The 21,154-nt window shown below is 35.4% G+C and overlaps 1 protein-coding gene across 13 annotated transcripts in view; it reads left to right on the top strand.

The window, feature by feature from the left end:
• The window catches only part of ANO3 (anoctamin 3), a 226,975-nt gene extending 206,984 nt beyond the window's left edge, over positions 1-19,991 (top strand). For 9 of the 13 annotated variants that reach the window (XM_068945321.1, XM_068945318.1, XM_009688372.2 and 6 more), the window contains 13 exons: positions 4,674-4,756; positions 5,196-5,336; positions 5,705-5,869; positions 7,225-7,261; positions 9,242-9,353; positions 10,595-10,652; positions 11,671-11,768; positions 13,553-13,698; positions 13,825-13,977; positions 14,666-14,813; positions 16,627-16,707; positions 17,573-17,678; positions 18,506-19,311. In XM_068945321.1, coding sequence (XP_068801422.1) covers positions 4,674-4,756; positions 5,196-5,336; positions 5,705-5,869; positions 7,225-7,261; positions 9,242-9,353; positions 10,595-10,652; positions 11,671-11,768; positions 13,553-13,698; positions 13,825-13,977; positions 14,666-14,813; positions 16,627-16,707; positions 17,573-17,678; positions 18,506-18,688 — 1,511 coding nt within the window. In that variant the 3' untranslated portion in view covers positions 18,689-19,311. Of the gene's footprint in view, positions 1-4,673; positions 4,757-5,195; positions 5,337-5,704; positions 5,870-7,224; positions 7,262-9,241; positions 9,354-10,594; positions 10,653-11,670; positions 11,769-13,552; positions 13,699-13,824; positions 13,978-14,665; positions 14,814-16,626; positions 16,708-17,572; positions 17,679-18,505 lie in introns of all 13 variants that reach the window. The other 4 variants (XM_068945325.1, XM_068945324.1, XM_068945319.1 and 1 more) reach the window with 2 other exon arrangements.
• The last annotated feature ends 1,163 nt before the right edge of the window (positions 19,992-21,154 follow it).

The following is a 21,154-nucleotide window of genomic DNA, read 5'->3' as shown; positions in this document are numbered from 1 at the left end:
GAAGCTGTCAAGCAGACAGTATTATATCACTGATTTTGACCTCTATGTTAACTCCAGCTCCTGGAAAAACAGATTTCATTGCCTGAAATTTTGGGGAAGTTTCCTCTGGAAAGGAATTCTTTTGTATAAGGGCTCTGCTGCCTAGAAACGCTCTTGGAGCATTTGGAAGAAAAAAAGGATGCAAACTCCCATTTATAAGTCTTTATTGTCTTGATGCATCCTTCATGTTTGATTGCATGATGTCTATGTAATAATTCCTGACTTCTTTTCGGTCTTACTGCAAGTTAATGCAGCAATTTAGAGTAAGAACTGCATTGTACAGTACATCCTCCTGGAATGAGCTATCTCAATATCTGTTTCTCCTTTCATCCCTGTCGTGTGGAAAATGGGAGGAAATAATCTCACAGAAATGGGAGTGAAGCTCTGACAGGGAAAGAAAGGGTGGCACAAAAGCGACTAGTAGCAATGTGCATCCAATGCAGATACAAAATGGGAGATATGGCCTGGTGTGTGTGTGTGTGTGTGTGTATGTGTGTTTTGATACCAGTTGAAGGGGAGGAGAGATAGAAGTCATAGCAGACCTAATAGTTGCTGATTTAGTTCAATGACTTTGAAAGCGTATTACCAGTGATAAAGTTAATTTCATGAACGGATTTACTGATGTTGATAATCAGGAGCTAAGTTAGCCAGCCAAGTATTACCTGTCATTCTGATCAATATGAGAAACCAAATCTATTGGGAGGATGTTTATTTCATATTGGACAGCGTAGAACTGTCTGGTTCACGATTCACCAAGATAAGGATTGAAAATATGACATACAGAGGTGGTGTTTGTATGGGTGTTTATTATACGGGAGCAGCTAGTGCTATTTTCATGAAATACTGCAGTGGACAAGTGGAAGGATTTCTATTACCCCTTTTGCAAAAGTAAGTTATTTTTGTGGCATCAGGTGGTGTTCTGCGAGAGGGAAGAGGACAGAGTTCAACCCTGTGGGTTGGCATTCTTTGGAATCCAGTGTTCTCATTAAGGAAATCATCAGCAGTGTGTACTAACACCCTCATCTTTGTTGCTGTGTCTGGATGGACTTGCTTCTAACAGAATGACCGTGAGATCTGAAAACAAACACCACAAATTTTGAGTCCAAATTTGGATCTTGTGCCGCATTAACCAAAAGACAAGGGATATACTGGGATCGACAGTATGCTTCATGCCACCACACACACATTATGGTGCTGAGAAGTCTTTCTGATAGTAAAAACCCTTCATCCAAAGAAAAACAACAAAGTGTATTTGAATAAGTACAAAATATTTTAACATAGCAAGACCATTCATATATTCTTACCACTCTAGCGATAGGAGGCCCTCAGCCTCTGCAGTGGGGTTGGTAAGGTGCTCTCTTTCTCTCCGGAGAGAGCATTATTTATGAGCAGTTTAATTTACTTGTTATGAAAGGTAAAAAGCTGTTTGCCCGAATGACTCAAAGCACTGTTGAGAGATACTCTACTTGTGACTCCGCCCTTGGCTGTGTTTCATACCCGTACAGTGTGGAGTGCCAGGATGCTGGCGCTGAGTGCTGGCCATGTATTCCTGGAAGGCAACATCTCCAGCAGTGAGCTCAAGTGCTAACAAATTGAACTGTGGCCATGTGGAGGCAAGGTGCTTCAGAGTACTCCAGGAGTGGGAGATGAGACTAAAGGGTCAGTCAGCTACCACTGGATTTATTATCCACCAGAGTCTTCAGTAGAATTCTAGCATTTATATTAATTCTGAAGAGTGTGTTTTAGTAGTAAGTGTGATAACAAATGTGTAGGACTGCTTTTATTGCTTAACTTTGCTGTAAAGGAGTCCTACTGAATAAAGCTGAAGAAATAATTGAGCAGAATTTTCGGAAGGGACCTGCCTGGCATGTCCAAAGTCTGTGGAAAGGCAGCAGAGACAGTCCCCTAACTCTTTACTGAAATCTTCTTTATAATAACTTTTTAGGGAAATAAACACAGCATTCATTTGGACACAGTGACTCTTACAAAATATTCAGAAGAGATGTGCTGACATGGTAGTCTTAGGTTCTGTGGGTTTTTTTTTGTTCTTTCTCTACAGGCTCATTTCCATTCATAGCATTTAACGGTAGTCGTTCGTCATTTTTTTCCCTTGGCAGTGTCAAACTTTTGTTATATTTAAGATCACGTCAAAACACAACCTATCTTTCCTATCTTTTTTAGCCACCAGTCATCAACCTATTTGTCTTCTGAAAGATTAAGAACTGTGTAAAGCACATACCTGAAGGTTTTGGTTCCTCTCATCAGTAAGGCAGTCTAAGGGCAATAAACATAAAGTAACTTAAATAAGAATGGAGATAAACTTTTAAAAACTGCAACTCCATTGCAAAGCACTGAATGATGTATCCCTGAGTGGGCCTCTACCAGACTGCTGTACAAAAAGAAAGGGAAATTTTAAGTTCAAAACTACAGTGGGGCCTGTAAAATGGAAGCAATGTGTGCTTTGAAAAGCAGGAGAGGCACCAGAGAATGTCTTACTTAGAAAACTAGAGGCTTATGTGTGGCACTAAGTTATCCAAAACTCGTGAGCAACAGAATTAGGCACGAAGATGCTCTCCCATGTCAGAGAAGTGTTTGAACGTGAATGCTGTTGCCTTGCAGTTCAAATCATTAGATTATTCATCCTTTGTATATCTTGTTTTCATGCAGAGGTCATTGATAAAAGTCAAGGTTTTGCATTTTCAGAGTTGAGAGTTCTGGATAAGAGATGAGTCAGTAAGAAACACCTAGCAACTGTGATTGGAGGCACTTGATTGCAAGGAAAACTGGCTGGTGGGATTAGAGTAATGGAGCAAAATGAAGGCAGGCTGGGAAAGATCCAGACCTTTCTGTATAACTGGCCGGATATTTGAATTTCAAAATTCTGATGACTTTTCAGTGACATTTTACCTGGAAACTGGCACAAGAGAAGTTCTTTGTAATTTTTTTTCTCAGGGTTCTTTTTTTTTTTTTTTTTTTTTTACTTTTAGCTTTTGACTCTACTTTCTCAATAGTTCTTTACCACAGCAAAATTACCATGAATTCTGTGATTACCGTGATTACTGTATGAGAGTATTGCAGCATTTATTGAGGAGATCAGATGAGCCTTCATTTTTTACAGGCACGTTAGTTGGCAGGTATATTTAGCTATTTAGACCTGAGCTGGTTAGTCTAGATGGATGATTTGTTTTATCATTGCAGCAGAAAGTGCTCCATGGGCATAAGCATCATAGAAGACATTATGTTTATTAGTTATTCATGTTATACCAGAGCATAAAAACAATAGCTTACAGACAAATAAGTAAGCAACCTATTCTGAAGCTAAGGATAAGGACAGAATGAAATGAACAGCATTCTAAGATTAGTGCATATTTGACATATTCGACTGAGGATATGTCATTAGTCCCTTAAGTCACAGTCTAGCATTCCTGTGAGACCACAACTTGTCTCTTTATTACTCAGATTTCAAACAATATTTACAGAAGCTAAAACACTTCCCAATCCAGAAGTGTGCTTCAGTAGTTCATCCTTCCTCATCTTTTTTTCAGGTTTGATTCATGTGTCTAGTAATGGTACTGGGGAAAAAATGCCACCGATTCAGTTTCTTGGTTTGTTTCTCTGACTCAGGTATTGTAAGTCAGTGGGATTTAAAGTTCATTGTTTGATTTCTAATAACTAGGCGGCTTCCTTGGTTTCCATTGCCTTTCATACAGCCATCCATCACTTATAAGTAGCTGTAGCATGAACTTCTGGCAGTTGCGCTTAAATATAGCATACAGATATACATATAGCATAATAATGATAGCTATATATAATATATTACATTATATATAAATATTAAAATAATATATACTGTACATAATATAGCAAAAGGTAGGAAGGTTAGACCTTCCTATTCAGTTTGAGTTAGAAATCAGCCTTCTGAGCAGCTGGCCTGCCAGAACCAAGCAAATTTTCTCAGCCCCTGTTTGAAATTAGTGTTTTTGTTTTCCAGGGAAAAGAAACTTGCAATTCTGGGGAAATGGAACTTGCAGTAACTTACCATTGCTTATTTATTGTAATTATTTTTATAGGACCTACCAAAGACACCAAGTACACAAAGGATCTGATTATGGTCTCACACACAGATCAGAAATAATTGTTTAAATATGTATTTTGGTAGCTAAGCTACACCAGTATAAAGCTGGTTTAGCGGGGAAAAAAGTAAGGTTGTCCTGATTCGAACTGGTTTAAATGAGGCTAAAATCTAGTTCTTCATTAATAATTGTCATTGTATGCATATTCTTGTTTCTCCAAAGAAAGATTTTAAACCATAATTATACAGACTGAATAAAATCAAAAGCAAAATAATGATCCAGAAGGGATGACAATGCCTCATATGGACAGGTACCTATTTCTGTACAGATATAGCAGATAACAGGAAAAATGGTTCTTACATAAATATTGTGAAATAGTGTTCCAGTTTTAACAGTGGTTATCCTGGAGTTAGTTACAGTTTTCAGATCAGATTCTGTGGGAAAACAGCTGGAAAATGGCTAAGGATGATTATCAATTTACATGTCATTGATATTTTGAAATCTGCAGGGCCTTTCTTTCTTTCTTTTCCGTAACTAAAATGTAGTTTGTGATTTCCACAGCTACGGTCTTCCTAGAGTTTTGGAAAAGGCGGAGAGCTGTATTAACCTATGACTGGGACCTCATAGACTGGGAAGATGAAGAGGTAAGACAAAACAGAAGTAAATTTGTAAATCTTGCAGTCAGCATGATTTAAGTGTAAATACTGATACATATTGTATGCTGGTAATCTGAATTTGCTATTCAGATTATATGTGCTACAGATTATAACTGTAGTTGCAGAATGCAGAATGGAGAAACTAGTTTTTAAATCAGCATTATGACCAGTTATCTTTTTAATACCCTCACATAATGCGGAAAGCTTCTACTGCACTGCCTTATGCTGTTTCTGCTCGTTGCAGTGCTCTGGAGCTATTTCCAAGGATTTTCACAAGAGCAAGTTGTTTGAATAGTTGAGCTGGAGGATTTTTAGAAAGAATTTTTATCCATATAAATTTATTAGCATTATATCACATGTATTTCTGATTGTTTGATACTTCAGTGAAATAATTGCAACATAAATGGAATCTTCCATGTCATTCCAGGAAGAACTGCGCCCTCAGTTTGAAGCTAAATATTCCCAAGTGGAAAGAGTAAATCCGATCACAGGAAAACCTGAACCTTTTCAGCCTTTCCCTGATAAGCTCAGTCGACTGATGGTGTCTGTCTCAGGAATATTCTTCATGGTATTGTTTAATAATATTGGAATTATTCAGGCTTTTAATGTTATTCTGATGTAAATACTAGTGTAAATCATGAGTGCATTCTTTAAGTTTAATGGAATTATATAACAACATAGGCAGAAATGATCAGGTCAAGTTTACTGCTTGTTTATGGAGTTTTTTCTTTCAAAAAGCGTAGTGTAGTTGTACTGTAAAAGTACAGTAAAGAAACATTTTAATTCTGCACTCTAGTGTTTTACTCCTCTGAAAGAGTCTGCTCACTAAAGTGAATAGGAATCTATAAAATACTTGTTAATCTATTGCTTTAGTGGAAAATATTTCAGATATTGTTTACTTTGTTCTAATTTCTCTACTCAAACATTTATCTCCAGATTTCACTGGTACTCACTGCAGTATTTGCAGTTGTGGTGTATCGTCTGGTAGCTATGGAACAATTTGCGTCTTTCAAGTGGTATTTCATCAAAAAGTATTGGCAGTTTGCAACATCTGGCACTGGAGTCTGTATCAATTTTATGATCATCATGTCACTCAATGTGGTAAGTTTTTAATTTTTTTAAAATGAGAGATTAATTCAAAAGAATTATTGTTACAAGCTTGCTGAGTTTACTGTGTATCTGAAATATACATGTTCTTGCTTATTCATATAGCTGTGCCCAGCCCTTCTGTCCTGATCAGGGGTTTTTCCTCTTGATATTATGTTTGTCAAAATTTTTTTCCAACTGCCTGCCTAATTTGTTGCTACACGTCTTTGACTATGTCAAGTCACAGTAGTACAGAATACTGCTTTCTACACTTGCATTTTTGTTTTTTTACATTACCTGTTACAGTAAGTCTCTTCTCGAAATGGAAGTAAATTATTTTCTTCCTGGCTGAGAATTTAGTCCTTTTTTCTTTTTAACTGACGACTTCTGAATTCTCCCCTTTCTTATTTATGATGCAGCTGTGGTGTCAGTGTTACACAGTCCTAGAGGCACTGTGATATATGATTTCAGTTTAAGATTTTCTCTCAGGTAATAAAATGGGTTTAAACATCTGCTATGATTGCACAATGTGCATTGGTATAAATTCTGCAGTAGAATTTATCGTTTTTCTGCTACAATACAGGCATGAATAGGTAAAAAGGAATAATAGTACAGCAAAGCATTAGTTGTTATTTCTGTTAAGGAGATTGTACACATGTTGCAATAAGAAAACATTCTTTAAAACACACTGTCATATATTTATTACTGTTATTACATGACAATTCTAAGTCGTAAAAAGTACTTTCAAGAAAACAAGCACATGAAAGCTATTGAAAGTAACTTACTATTAATAGTAAATAATCAAGAAAATATTTATGTTTTCAGAATTGGTAATTAGCTTGGGCTAAACTGTCATTTAAAAGACTGGGGATAATTAATAAATAAACAAGCAAACAAATTTTCAGTAGAATACTGATACCCTCTTCGGTATGCACATTTATGCAAAGGAAAGATTTATTGTAAAGGATTTCCCCTACTTTAAGATCACATAGATTCATTCCTAATGGTAGAGAATAAGCATCTAAGGGCTCATTAAGTTAAATGTTGATGTTTGAGCACTTCTCTTGATTTATTGACTCTTGATTTATGTTTATATATATACACATACATAAACGGGTGTATGTGTATACATGCATATATACATACATTTTTATGGATAAAGACAAAGGACGCAAAGGTAGTTCAGTGAAATTTTCATTGGAAAATATATATATCCAAAGTTAAGACGTTGCCTTCCCTTCTCTGTCCAGTTAACTTGATGCTGTAGGACAACAGAATACTTATGCTTTTGATCCTAGTTCCCATTCTGTGTTTGATATCACAGCAGACAATATTTGCTATACTTATGTCATCTCTTATTTCTCTTTTAGGTATATGAAAAGGTTGCCTATCTGCTGACAGATTTAGGTATGTAGGTCTTGACTACTGGCATATAACCTCATTTGTTGTGACATATACCTTCATATTTCCATACAATAGAATTTTGAAAGCTTCAGATATGTATAATAAGATGCTGAAATTTCCCTAATTAAGTGAGAAGTATCAGAAGAAAAAATGTTATGATGATTGCACTGAAGAAATAATGCAAAAGAAAGGAATTCATTATAATACTTCTACACCATTTTACGTTTTTAATAGTGTTAATTGAAAAAAGTGACAGGTTATAACAGAAAAAAATCAAAGCATATTCTTCTTAAAATACTAATACAGAAATTTCTGATTCTTCCCAAATGCTTTGTTAATTTTTATTTTTTTTAATTAGCACTTTCTCTTGGAAAAATTGTGTTAAGGTAAAATTATATCTTCAAAGATAAAAATAGTGAGTCATAAATTTTAAAGTATCTCTAAATCTGCCACATTTAAAAATTTATTATAAAGCTTCTAGTTGTGATCGAGTCATAGAGGTATAGCTTTCTAAATTATATAAATAAAACAAGAAAGTATAAACAGCATTTAAGATCTCCTTCTATGTGAATATGTTATCTTTCAGCATGTCTTCTTACATGTTCCCTTGTAGCCCAAGTCAAAATGCAGTTGATTTGGTCAATTTAAAAGCAAACTCACTTTTTAAATTTAATAGCTCCCTCTTCTGGTTAAAGGATTGATGAGCATACATTAAATAACGTTCCAAACTTTATAGAGGTATTTCAGATAACAGGCAATTGAACAGGTTAGAAAGATCCAGAATATATAGTCAACTTATTTAAACTATTAAAATATTGTAACATAATTTTTGACAGATCACACTGCTGTTTATTCCTACTTAACTAAACCTTTTTAATATTATATTGTCTCAGACCAGGGAATGGGGAAAAAATAATGATTTCATTTACCTATACGAGCTGATTTTTCCAACAGTACATAAAAAAAAAAAAAAAAAGCCTCTTAAGCATAATGGAACATCAGTTTTGTATGAGCTATGTAGTTCACTCTGCTTCCTAACATACTGGTCTTCAAGGAGAAGGACATCATCTTAATTTCTGAGGAATAACAGTGTCCACACAGAGAGCTCATATACTATAAATTCGTATCCTATTTTATTTCAAAGCAGACTTTACCTTTGTAGCAAAGCAATAAATAGCATAAATTTTATTTGAAAAATTAAGACTGTATAGACCTCTGAGTCATACATGTGCTTTGAAACTTTTATCAGTGTACTATATTCCAAATTTGATTCATCAACCAAAGCAATTTGAAATTTTTGCCCAAAAACGTTAACTTTAACAATTTTCTCCCATTTCTAAATAAGACAAATCATGTCCTAAAAGCTATAAGGATGTGAAGACTGACATGGAATACTTGTAGTGCTAATGTGCATTTCTACATTTCCATATGAAATAAAAGAAGAAAGATCTCCATCCTTTCTGTATTTCATAACAAATTGTTAGACATTTCATAGGCTTGATGACAGAGGAGGTCTCATGGAAATGTTTAGGAGGTGAGCTGTTTGGGTGAGAAACCAACTGACTACTGTCTGTTCTTCTTTCCCTCTACTTTCCTGTTCTGCCCCTGCCCATTGCTCTGCTGATGCCAAGTGCTTTTATGTGACTGTGGGGAAAAAAAAATCAAGATGTCTCTACACTTAAAATTAAAGATTCACACTGAATTTGAATTTTCCAAAATGAAAACAATAATTTCCCTCAAAGTTCTGGAGTATTCTGTAACTCAGGGCTTGTAACTTTCGTTTTCACGTAGAACCAAGCTAGCCGGAGCTGGGCAGGAGTTTTGCGGCCTGCAGACTGAGTACTTTGAGAAAAAAACTAATTGCAACCTGATGGGCTATCATGACTTCAACCCATCACTTGTTTCGTTAGTGCTGATTGATCTGTGAGCAGAGTAACTTGATTTCATTTTTGTGTATGTAATACATACTGTGTCATTCCACAGAGCACCCTCGAACAGAATCAGAGTGGGAAAACAGCTTTGCTTTGAAAATGTTCCTCTTCCAGTTTGTCAACTTGAACAGCTCTATCTTTTATATTGCTTTTTTCCTTGGCAGGTAAGTTATTATTTGGTAACTGCTGTTAAAGAAAACTTACACAGGACCCATAATTTTATAGATTTGAAGAAAATATGCTGAAGTTTTTAAATGTAAGATATACATGTGACACTGTCTGGAGATGGTTAGCAATGCAAAATTCACCTCTGTGTGAAGGTAGAATTCTTTAAATCTTTATTTAGGAAACTAGACAGTAAAAGGTCTACTTTTTATGAGCTGACTTTCATACTAAAACAAAAAGCGTTTATGAGAATTCAGAACCTTTGAAATTTAAAGCCACTTCCTAATACTGATCTGTATTTAACCTTGGAGTCATAAGTTTTATTCATTTTTCACAGTTAATCCTATCTGGTAAGATTTCCTAGGACCCGTTTCTATAAATAATAACTATTGTCTGGCAGGTTTTATACAAAAGTAGGAGGCAGGAATTCTGGGTCTCATTTTTGTATGTATCCTTAGCTCAGAGTATGAGATATCAAACAGGTCTAACCTTGCTTCACTTCAGCTTCTTTATGATCAGACTGATCATTTCTCCAGAATGTATACTGTATTTCAGAGTAGCACCTGTAAAGCTTTATAATTTAATTTTCGTTCCAGATCTTTTAAAGAAGAAAATATCTAGTACAGACTGTTGGTAATATCTGCTTGTTATATCCAGCAATGTATTTGCCATAGAGTTTTTAAACTTCTTTGTATCTTGCTAATCCTGTGTCTGGCAGGACCAGTCTTGGGTTTTTTTTTTTTTTCCTTTCTCATGTATAATTTTCCCTGAGATCATTAAGAATTCTGATTCAGTTCATTTCACAGACTCATTTCACAAGAGTCTGGTCCATAGGAAGGGTTTATTTATGAGTTTGGAACTGATTTATGCTTTTACATCACAGTGCAATCCAATACAAATTTCACTTGTGTGAGCTATCTCTGTGCTGCAGTAGATTCCTACCAGTCACAATAGTTTGACTTCTTGAATGCAGATTAGAGAACTCGGGTATCTAATATTTGAAATTCCTGAAGCTAGGATTTCGGTTCTGAACATAAAAGCTCAGGATCACTTGCAGAATGATGGTCTCTTTCCTGGTTTGCATTCTGAAACTACTGTATCCTAAAGATATAAGATTTAAACCCATGGGATTTAATCTATTTGTACTTCACGAGTTTGCTCAGTGGATGTGGTAAAATAGCTTCTCTGATACATGGTGTTCTTGGAATGTCCATTGAGAAACAGAAATCTTTTTTTTCAGATTTGCAGGCCGCCCCGGAAAGTACAACAAGCTTTTTAACAGATGGAGACTGGAAGAGGTAAACAATCCCATTTTTGCGTTCCTGTGAAATTTCCATGAGTATAAAGGAAACTATGAAATGGCTGAAAGACATGAGTTACGTCCATTTTGAAAGATTTATTATTCCATCTAAGTGTAGTGAAGAATAAGCTTTTATTTATAGCAGGAGATAGGAAACTGGAGATGTGTTTTTCCTCTGTGTTCTCAGCTGTGCTGAGTGACTCTGAATGAGGCCCTTGATTCTTTCTGCCTCTCTCTTTGTGAAAAGCAAAATGTGATACTCCCTTACCTCACTGGCAGTATTTGAGTCCTAAATTGTTGGTATCTCCAGGGTATGTGGAACTTTTGGATGGAAGACATGTTTAGTGCCATTAGTTCTCCTTGCCAGCTTCTTAAGTTTATGCCAGTGTGAAAAGACTGATTTAAAAGAAAAAAAAAAGTCAAATTTCAGCTTGTAAATGTGTTTAAGACCTGCACTTCTCTTAGTGTCAGTAGCATGCTGTCATTATCTGTGATCTCAGTAGAGCCTTGGTAACCACAGAGTAAAATACCACAACTTTGTGGTCTCTTAGTCTATAAAAGTTTCTGTAATTACTAAACATGGTAATATATATTACTTACTTTAACATATATTGTTTTGGCAATTTTTATGGTTAGGATACTGGTAGCAGAGATTCCACTACTAAGTCTCTGTTTGGACTTAGGGTATTACAAATAAAATATTACCCCAGTCTTTTGAAATGAATGCATATCCATTAGCCTAAGTGAAACAGACTTTATCGTTTATCATATGTCTATCATATATGTCTATTCTTAGCCTGGATAACACCATCCAGTTCTCCAAGAGATGAAAGTTGAGTGTTCCATTAAAGTCTATGTTAACATTTCTGTTGTTAATTTTCTCTTAGTATTCTTGTAGCTGGAGGATAGTGTTTTTTAATCGTCCATAGTTGAGTATTCTCCATTCACCCTGTGAACAGATAAAAATTAAAGAAATTCTATGATTTTAGCAATCAATCTTTTTCCCTTTGTTTCAGTGTCATCCTAGTGGCTGCTTGATAGATCTGTGTTTGCAAATGGGAGTTATAATGGTTTTAAAACAAATGTGGAACAACTTCATGGAACTAGGCTATCCGTAAGTTCAGTTGTTAATGTTTGTTTTACAAACAGTGATCACATGTCAGTGTGATTCAGTGAAAAGGAAAAATATATTTTTGTTTAAGTGGAAGGTAGAATATGGCCTTTAATTGAAATTCATTATCTAAACTGATGACGACTGTCTGCAGCTGCAATATCCACGTGAGGAAATAAATGTTTGTAAGCACTTAAAATGGGACTCTCTTGCAGGTTCATGTTTACATGGCTTGTGTTACCACTCAAAACTTAATCATCAAAATGTATTTGTAACCTCCAGTAAGCAGGTGAGGGGGAGACTTGTTACTAGTGTTTACACAAGTTCAGTATGTGTTCAGTACTTGCTCTGAGGCCTAAAAATGTGGTTGTGAAATACATAACTGGGTCTACACTCTTCCCTTGCATTCTGTAAGAAAAATAAAGAGAGTATAAAGAGTCTGCTCTTACCAAAATTACTATTTCAAAAGCAACACATTTGGAGAATGTTTTCTCTTTTTGCATCTCACCTTCACATACTGTGATACTGTGAATTTATTCCTGAGGGAAGCATGAGCTTCTGCTCTGAAATAAAGCTTCTCAAGGTATGTTAACTATTTAAATTGTTTATTGTGATTTAACTTTCCATAATATGAACAGAGCTGTTTTGCACTGAAGAGAGCAATAGGGCTAAGAGTCTTACAGTTTTTTAGAAACTAGAAGAATATCTTTTCAATAAAAGCAAAAGGTTGCTCATCAAATTTTAATTTAATCAAAGTCTCAGCCTTGAAAATACGTCTGAAAAAATTATGTTCACAATGTGCAGTCGTCCTGCAGATGATGGGCACTGCGCTGCACTGCTGAGAGATGTGAAGTTCTGAAAAGAAAAAAGCTACCTGAAGTATCAGGCTTCCTTGTCTTCTGAGCCCAGCAGCACCTTAACTCAAGAATTTATTTTAGAACATCCTTTGTCAGTCAATTATGTTCCTTTACAAAAAACAGTGTTTTATTTTGACAAAACTATTGCTTGCAACTTACCTTTCAGTAACAAGACAGATGAAAAGCTAAACACTAAACTAGTTTGAGGAGAAATAGCAGTCTGTTAATAAAAATAGTAATAAAAAATATTTCCCATCATCCGTCCTTTTTTAGTAATGTCTAAAAATCAAATGATTTGATTTGAAACTTGAACTTCCTCCTGTACCAATACTGGATAATATTTTTCATTTGTATGACACTTGTCTGTACAATTATACTTTTAATATTTATAACTGCTGTGTGAAAGGGTCTCTGCACAGCTTCATAGTAAATATTCTTAAATATTTGCAGCTTCAGCAACACCTTGTTAGACACAGTGTCCTGTTTCAGGAGGAAAATATTTTGTAGAGCATCTTTATGTTCATTCAAAGAAAATAGATTAATATATTCTAGTATCTGAGAGTCCTTAGAGAGCTCCATTTCTTTGGTTTCTCTTTTGTAGGATTATGCTCACTAAAAATAAGGCATAATTATTATTTTTAATGCACTCAGGATGCATGATTTTTTGCCTTTTTTTTTATTTAGGCACGCAAATCCTACCAAAGAAATCTGTGAGAGCAAATTCCATATTCTGAAAAGCTCACTGGTACAATATCTAGCATGCTGCATTAAATACACAATTTAAAAAGTAATGCAAAAAACAGAACTTCTGGAACCACTTCATAAAATTTTGTTTTATGCTATATTTGCTAGTACTGTTGTATATAATATTTACAATATTTTAAATGACCGAGCAAGTACAGTCAATAGTGCTGTGTTTATCTAATACAGATTACTACAGAATTGGTGGTCACGACGCAAAATGAAGAGAGGAGGGCAATTAATGGAACATAAAATTTCTCTGCCTCAGTGGGAAAAAGATTGGAATCTGCAGCCTATGAATCTCCATGGCTTAATGGATGAATACTTAGAGATGGGTGAGCAAAGTTAGAGAGAGATCAGTTTTCAAAAAAAAAAAAAAAAAAATTGGAAGAATGTTTTACTTAAAAAAAAAAAAAAAAAATTTACGTTTCGAACTTCTAACCATAGAATTTTTTTTCTAGTTTTACAGTTTGGCTTTACCACCATCTTTGTTGCTGCTTTCCCACTGGCACCTCTCCTGGCGTTGCTTAACAATATCATAGAAATAAGGTTAGACGCATACAAATTTGTCACTCAGTGGCGGAGACCTATGCCTGCAAGAGCAACAGATATAGGTGAGAGAACCTAATGACTATCACAGTCAAATACCATCTCTTTGTGTTCTCTTCTTTGACGTAGCTTAACTCTTGAAATATTTCATCTTTCAAGAATGCAATTGATATGTAAGCTACAGATATCAATAACAACTGTCTTAGTAAGCAGCAAAAGCACACTCCATTGCTTATCTAAGAGGACTTCTTCTCAAAATTCCTTTCCATTTCCGGTAAGGCAACATAATAGTTAGAATTTTGAAAACAGGCCATTCTTTCAGATGCGTAGGTGTTATTTTTAGGCTCTTCTTTTAGGTTTCTAATTTGCTGAACTCAAGACCTAAGTTGCTATCCACAATCAATAGAATTTCAAAACTGAGATTCCATGAAATGTGAGGACTGAATTCCCTTTTGGTTTTAAATTGAATTAAATTGAATGAAAATAAATCTTATTCCAAAAGTTTACTTTTGGCCTTTATAACCAAAGATTTTGGTTATACTTTTATTATACTTTTATTACTTAGCTATTTCTTCTTAAGAATGTGTACCTTACTATAAGACTTCCATTCAGGTGGAGTTTATGGTGGCAGGAATGTTGAAACAGCTTAATCTTGATCTGGCTTTTTTAACTCGATAATTCTTTCTCAGTAAGAAAGGAAGGCTATAAAGAGAATAATCTTATGGACTTTTTTGTCATTTCTTTTGTTCCTAGGTATCTGGTATGGCATTCTGGAAGGAATTGGAGTTCTAGCTGTCATCACCAATGCCTTTGTTATTGCTATTACTTCGGATTACATTCCACGTTTTGTCTATGCATACAAATATGGCCCCTGCACAGATCAAGGATACAGACAAGAAAAGTAATGAAGAAATTTTTTATATATACATTTATATTTCAGTGGAAGTGTGCTTTTGCTACTGTCCTTCTGTGTTAGTATACTTCATTGGCAATATTTTGCCTTTTTCATCTATACAAAACTTCACAGATGTTAAGTGCAAGTAACTCAGCCATTCAGGAGAGTTTCCTGGTTAGCTCCACATTACATCAGTGGAAAATCATGACTCCCCTTCTAAATGCATACATAAAAGTACGATATGAATCATAGCAGTTTTCAGGCTTTTCCAAGACGAGCTTTCCTTCTTTTCTGCAAAAGTTTTGGCGTTTCTTCTTGCCATACGCTCCCACACGCATACATATGCTCCCAGACCCTCTTGTAGCCTAAACCTGATTCATCCTCAACCTGCTCCATCTGTTTCTCTTCAGAAATGCTTGTACCAAAGCTCCAGCAAGATTGGCCTTGACTCTACTTAGTCTAGTTTCTTATATAGTGCATCTGAGCTTCTATCAAGGTATCTTGCCAATCTTCACACCACTGGGCCAGTGGTGTGCGCTGCTCCACTATGCTCTGACTTCATTTTTCCACTGCCTTTGGGACCTTTTAGATCTCAAAAGATGTTTGTATCTGCAAAATTCATAGGCATCTTCTCTTTCATTCAGAGCCCAGTGCCTCATTTGCAGGGGAGGGGAAAGTGTTTTGTTTTGTTTTTGATTTTGGAATCAAGGTTCTCTTGAGAAAAGGAAGCATCGTTTTGCTAATGCAGCACCTACTGTGGCATGTCTCACAAACACAACTCATCTTTATTCCACAGGAGGAAGGATAAGAGTGAAGGCAAAGCATCAAGGCTTGTCCAGCAAGCCAGTAGTACCATTGCATTGACAGTGTGTGCCTCAGCCAAAACTGTAGGGGTCTGTCCTTCCTTCCCTCTTTCCTCCATTAGTGATTCAAAATAGCGATTTACTCTTCTTGTGATGGTGCAGGAAGAGAAAATTTAAGGGAGAGAAGAATGATGAAAAGGGAGAATACTGGTAAGATTTTAGTGCTTCAGGTCCCTTGTAATAGAGAGCTATATAATTCTCTTCTCACTTTCTCCAGTAGTGATTTGAGATACCACAGCAAACCTGAAGGTTCAGGAGGTGTAGTAGAGTTCCTGATACACCTCTTTTTGAATGTTCTTTGCCTTTCTGGAGGCATTTAGTTAAATTATGGGACAGATTTTTAGGAGGACAGGATGGCTTTGTGTCTGATGATTTCCAGAGATAGATAAAAATTTCACTTCTACAGTCATACATAATTCAATGCATTTATGTGATTCCTTTCATTAATATCAATAAATTGTTGCCTTTAAGACAGCTTTTTAGTATATATTGACTGTTCATTTTAGTGTTGGTGAAAATTTTCCTTTCATTCAGCTCATAAAACCTGTCATTTTTTTGTATTTGCTGCCTGATTGGTGGTTGGTTCTTCAAGGATGAAGAATTATTCTCTCTGTGTTGTGCATCTCTAGCCATCTTTCTAGATTCAGTAGTTTTAGAAGGTGCCAATGAAGAACTTTGCTTTTAGCAACAAAGTTTGTTTTATAGCTGCTGGTAGATAAGCAAAAGATGAAAAGTGCTCAAAATAAAATAGTGTGTATCCTTAAAACAGATTTTATTTGATTCCTTCAAATAAAACTTTGCTTCTCTGCTTAAAATTTTAGAAATGCTTTTGCCCTGATAAGTACATTAAAAAGTAATGCTCATAATATGTGATAGCAGAATATGTTTGCATATAGGATCTATGTTATGTGATCACTTTATGGAGAAAATCTTGATCCTATATCTTTTTTCTTCAGATGCTTGAAAGGATATGTCAACAGCAGTTTATCGGTATTTGATCTGAGTGAGCTTGGGATGGGGTACTCAGGATATTGCCGGTATGTTTAGATGCTCGCATTTCTGAAATAGATATTAAATTGAAAGTCTCAGTGCCAAAATTACTCCCAGAGTAGTTTTATTTCTTCCTGTAAAAGCATTGTGGTATGAGTTTGTTCAAAATGGAAGTTGCAGGTGGGAAGGTTATGTGGAAGGATGCAATACTAAAACATTTGAAATCTGTATTCTATTCTTAGTTTTTTATTGGCCTCTCATAAGCCTTATATTTCAGGCCTGTATCAATTATTCTGTTTGAAAGTTTCCCTAGCTGTAAAATGAGGGTAAAATGAGTCTCTCATTTAAATTAAATAATTTTTTGTTAAGCATTCTGAGAACAATTAATTCAATAATGTATATTAACATTTTGTTCTGGGTCTATGCCAGCCCACGATCCCAGGCAGTTATGCAAGGTGAATACAAAAATTCAGCATAAAAATTAAGTATGGATTTACCTCTGTATAGCGTTTGCGATAAAGATGACGCAAGTGCACTTCTAGTTTCAGATTTAATTCCGTATTGAGACTTAGCTTGGACTGGCTGAGAAGTTCTACAGTTGCATCACGTTTAGGCAAACGTCTGGAAAATCTCAACTGCTTATAGTTAAAGAAGAGGATCAATTTGGAGTCAACACACTTGAACTTAACGCTTCAAGGTGTCACCTGTGGAACAGCAAAAGCTCTGGCTTTTTGGAAGCCCTATTTAATATGTGAATTGTTTTTCTTCTTTTCTATTTAATTCCTCTTGAAGTATGCTTTCTTTTCATTTTCTCTTCTTTTAGACAGCTCTGGGATAGGCTAGAGAATTCTTTACGATGTTCAGGATTTTGAACACAGGCTAACTTACTGGGATTTTTTCTTTGTTTTACAGGTATAGAGATTATAGAGCCCCACCATGGAGTTCGACTCCATATGAATTCACTTTGCAGTTCTGGCATGTCCTGGCAGCACGGCTGGCTTTCATTATAGTATTCGAGGTCAGTCATGGAAAGGAAAAATTGTTTTCTGCCTATTTAAAATTGAAGTGGATTTTTTTTTGCAATAGGCCCATAAATGAAGAAGTTTCAGTATCACCAGGTGCTTGTTCATTACACTTGAGAGAGAAAATAAAATATTGAACACCTCCTCCTCCCCACAAAACCTTTGTCACTCAGTTGCTTCAAAATGCATTGCGAGAGTATGCAAAGATTTTAGAATCCCTCCAAAGTCTTTTTTTCTCTACTTCTAATACATCAGGTCGATTCCTAACCAAATCTTTCACATTTTATTGAAAAAGAAAAAATAAGATTTATGTGTACGTTAAGCATAGCTATAACAACTTAGAATGTGTGTGCCAGCAAAATGATACGTGATTGTAGCCTAGTATAAAAGTAAAACTGTAAGTATTAACACATTTGAAGTGGACTACATACTCACCAGGGCATCTGGTTACATGTTTTGATTACAAGCTCTTAGTAAAGACTGCTTCTACATAATGTTTGCTATTGTTATTGAAACTAGCATATCCTGCAGTCACATCTTAATTTAGGTCACTAGATATACCCTTAGTTTTACTTTTTAGAAGACTTCAGCATTTTCCCCTTTCTGATACTGTGGTAAACTGCTCATTTATGTGTGTATGTGTATATATATACACTTATGTGTATGTATATTTGTGTATACTTACACAAATACACAGATCACTTTTCAGTCCTAAATCAAATCTCAGTTCCAGTTTTGCCACTGACTTTTAGGCCCTAAAATCTGGTCCTAGAAATGAATGCTTAAGCATCTTTGAAGTAATTATTTTTGTTCTTCTTTTCAGCATCTTGTTTTTGGAATAAAGTCTTTCATTGCCTACCTGATTCCAGACATGCCCAAAGACTTGTGTGACAGAATGAGGAGAGAGAAGTACTTAGTCCAGGAAATGATGTATGAAGCTGAACTGGAGCATTTGCAGAGAGAGCGGAAGAAGAATGGGAAACAGTATCACCATGAATGGCCTTAGTTGATACTGTGCTGCAACAAAAACACTGGAATTGAAGAGTGCAGTTACAAAACAAGGTCAGCATCTGGCACGAGTGTATGAGATTCACAGTGTATATATGTTCTTGATGGGCAGTACCGCTGCAAGCTTTGGTTGGGAACTGGAAAATAGATGCTTCCAATGAATAGCCTTATCTGTCACTGGCTGGTGGTGAGCACCAAGGACAAGATCGGCACTGAAGACTGTGGAGACAGATCCAAAATTTGAACGCTGATTTAGAAAAGGCAATGAATGTTCATGCTATTCATGAAGATACTAACAGCTTAATGAAAATAAAATATTACCTGTAAGCTTATACAGTAAGGGCATGACTAAAAACAACTCATGTGATATCCACTATTTCTACAGCTTCTAATTGCTCAGCTGCATCTGTAATGCCTCTGAAGAAAAGAGCAATTGTTGCCTTTGTGGCCATAACTTGATATAAATGATCTTTCAGGCTTACTGTTTTGTCAGGTTTGTCCTAGTCTCATGTTGAGATTGTGGATGTGGTCCTACCCTAACAAGGGGGTATAAGGCTGCTTAATATATACTATGCAGTTTAAGATTTGCACACCAATTTCATTAATTTACCTTTCTAGTTGAAAACCAAAAATTCTAAATTCAAAGAGAAAAGAGCAGCACCAAGAGCACGTTGCATTGCCCACTTGCAGCTATATTTGAAAATGACATGGCTATTGAATTGTCTTTTCAGTTTTATATGCAGAAAGGCCACCTCCACACACCTCCAGAATGAAACAGTCATTTTCATGCTCTGATGCAGCATGCCAATGTCTAACTGTGTTACTGTTCTCTCTGGTCTCTCTGGGCAATGATTCTATGACTTCACAGAGTGTAACCTTGAAATATTCTAATACACAGCAAATGACTTCATTCTGAATACACAAATAACTATTTATATTATGCGAGCTTATGCGGATATGTATCAGACATACACTATCACATTGTGACCTGCTTGTTCAGGGAAGGAAAAGTAGAGCACTTTATAACAATGCTCTTCTTATTGTAATAGTAAATGTTCCAGTAATGTGCACTTCTGTTATTGGGGTAAACAAGTCAAAGCATGGGAATTAGATACATGCAGCTGTGTATACAGATTGTATGTAAATGCATACACAGGCAGTGGATACTTTTAGGTTTTTTTTTATTATTATTTTTGTGCCTTCTTACAATTTTGGGGGGCTTTTTGGATAAAATCACTAAAAGTAGAAGTTCACGTAAATAATCGAATTTCAGTTTTTATGTGCATACAGCCTAAGGCAGCGTTGCTTATGGTAATAGTCACATTTTGGTGATTAAATTGTCTATTAATAATGTTTCATAATGTGGGAAAAGAAGCACTTAATTTAAACAATTTAAACAAGTGAGCAGGATTCACTTGCAGAGAAGAGGGTGTGAGGACAAAGTTACAATCATTCTGTTTCTCTTGTACAGTTGATTTTTTTTTTATTTATATTAGATGAGAAAAATTTTAAAAACAAAGATGCAACAAAGCACAATAACTGTAATAAATGCAAATGTTAGCATCAGTTTTAGTGATAAAGCTGCAGGGAAACCACTGATGACAGATAAGAAAAGACCTGAAGTTTTATTTCTTAAGATACCCTATTTAGCCAAAAAGTGTGATTGCAGTATTCACTTCCATATATTTGAAAAATTAATTTATTTTATTATCTCATATAAAATTAATTTTAAGAGTCAAGAGCCCATTAAATTGGATGAACGAGATCTATCGTGTCTGGGGGAGGCCTAGCATCAGACCTGAAGTTCTTTAGTGAGTTTACCATATTCATGAGATTTCTTGGTTAATTCCAGTTCTTTGTGACCAAGCAAGGTAACTGTAGGAGTATCTATAGTATTGCACAAAGGAGGAAAGAAGCTGGAAGCTATGGTCTAATCAGCTGTATTGGCCATTAGCTCTATGACAAGGGGCTGGTGGAATTCAGCTTTCTGTATTTTGGAAAGGCTGTTTTTTCCTTTCAGTTATGTTTGCATTTTCAGTTCCTTGGGATTCCTTTTCAGAAATAATTAAATCATTCTATCCAGTGCTTATATAATCACATTATTTGATTTAATTTATTCCTTCACTGTTTATGCTGTAGAATATCAAGCTCCATTTGACAGCATTAACTATGTGTCACAGGTTCCATTTCCGTGCCGAATAATAATAGTACTTCAGTTTTTCATAAAGTCACAGATGAGCTGTCTTTTTAATGTTTTCTTTAAAAAAAAAAAAATGCCTTGGCTGGCCCAAGGTATAAAGATTTAGCATAAAATTAGGCAAAAATAGGAAATGCTGATTAATTGTTTTGTATTTTCTTCTTTCTGCTGTGGGTATTGGCACATGTCAATATAAAGTTAGCAAAATCCCAGATGGACTTTAACAATGCATATGGAAGAAAACCTTTTTGTATTTGAGTATGGTTT

Source organism: Struthio camelus, chromosome 5 (genome assembly GCF_040807025.1).
Source record: "Struthio camelus isolate bStrCam1 chromosome 5, bStrCam1.hap1, whole genome shotgun sequence".
NCBI lineage: Eukaryota > Metazoa > Chordata > Aves > Struthioniformes > Struthionidae > Struthio > Struthio camelus.
Note: the sequence above shows the minus strand (reverse complement) of the source record. Positions and strands in the feature narration are given on the sequence as shown.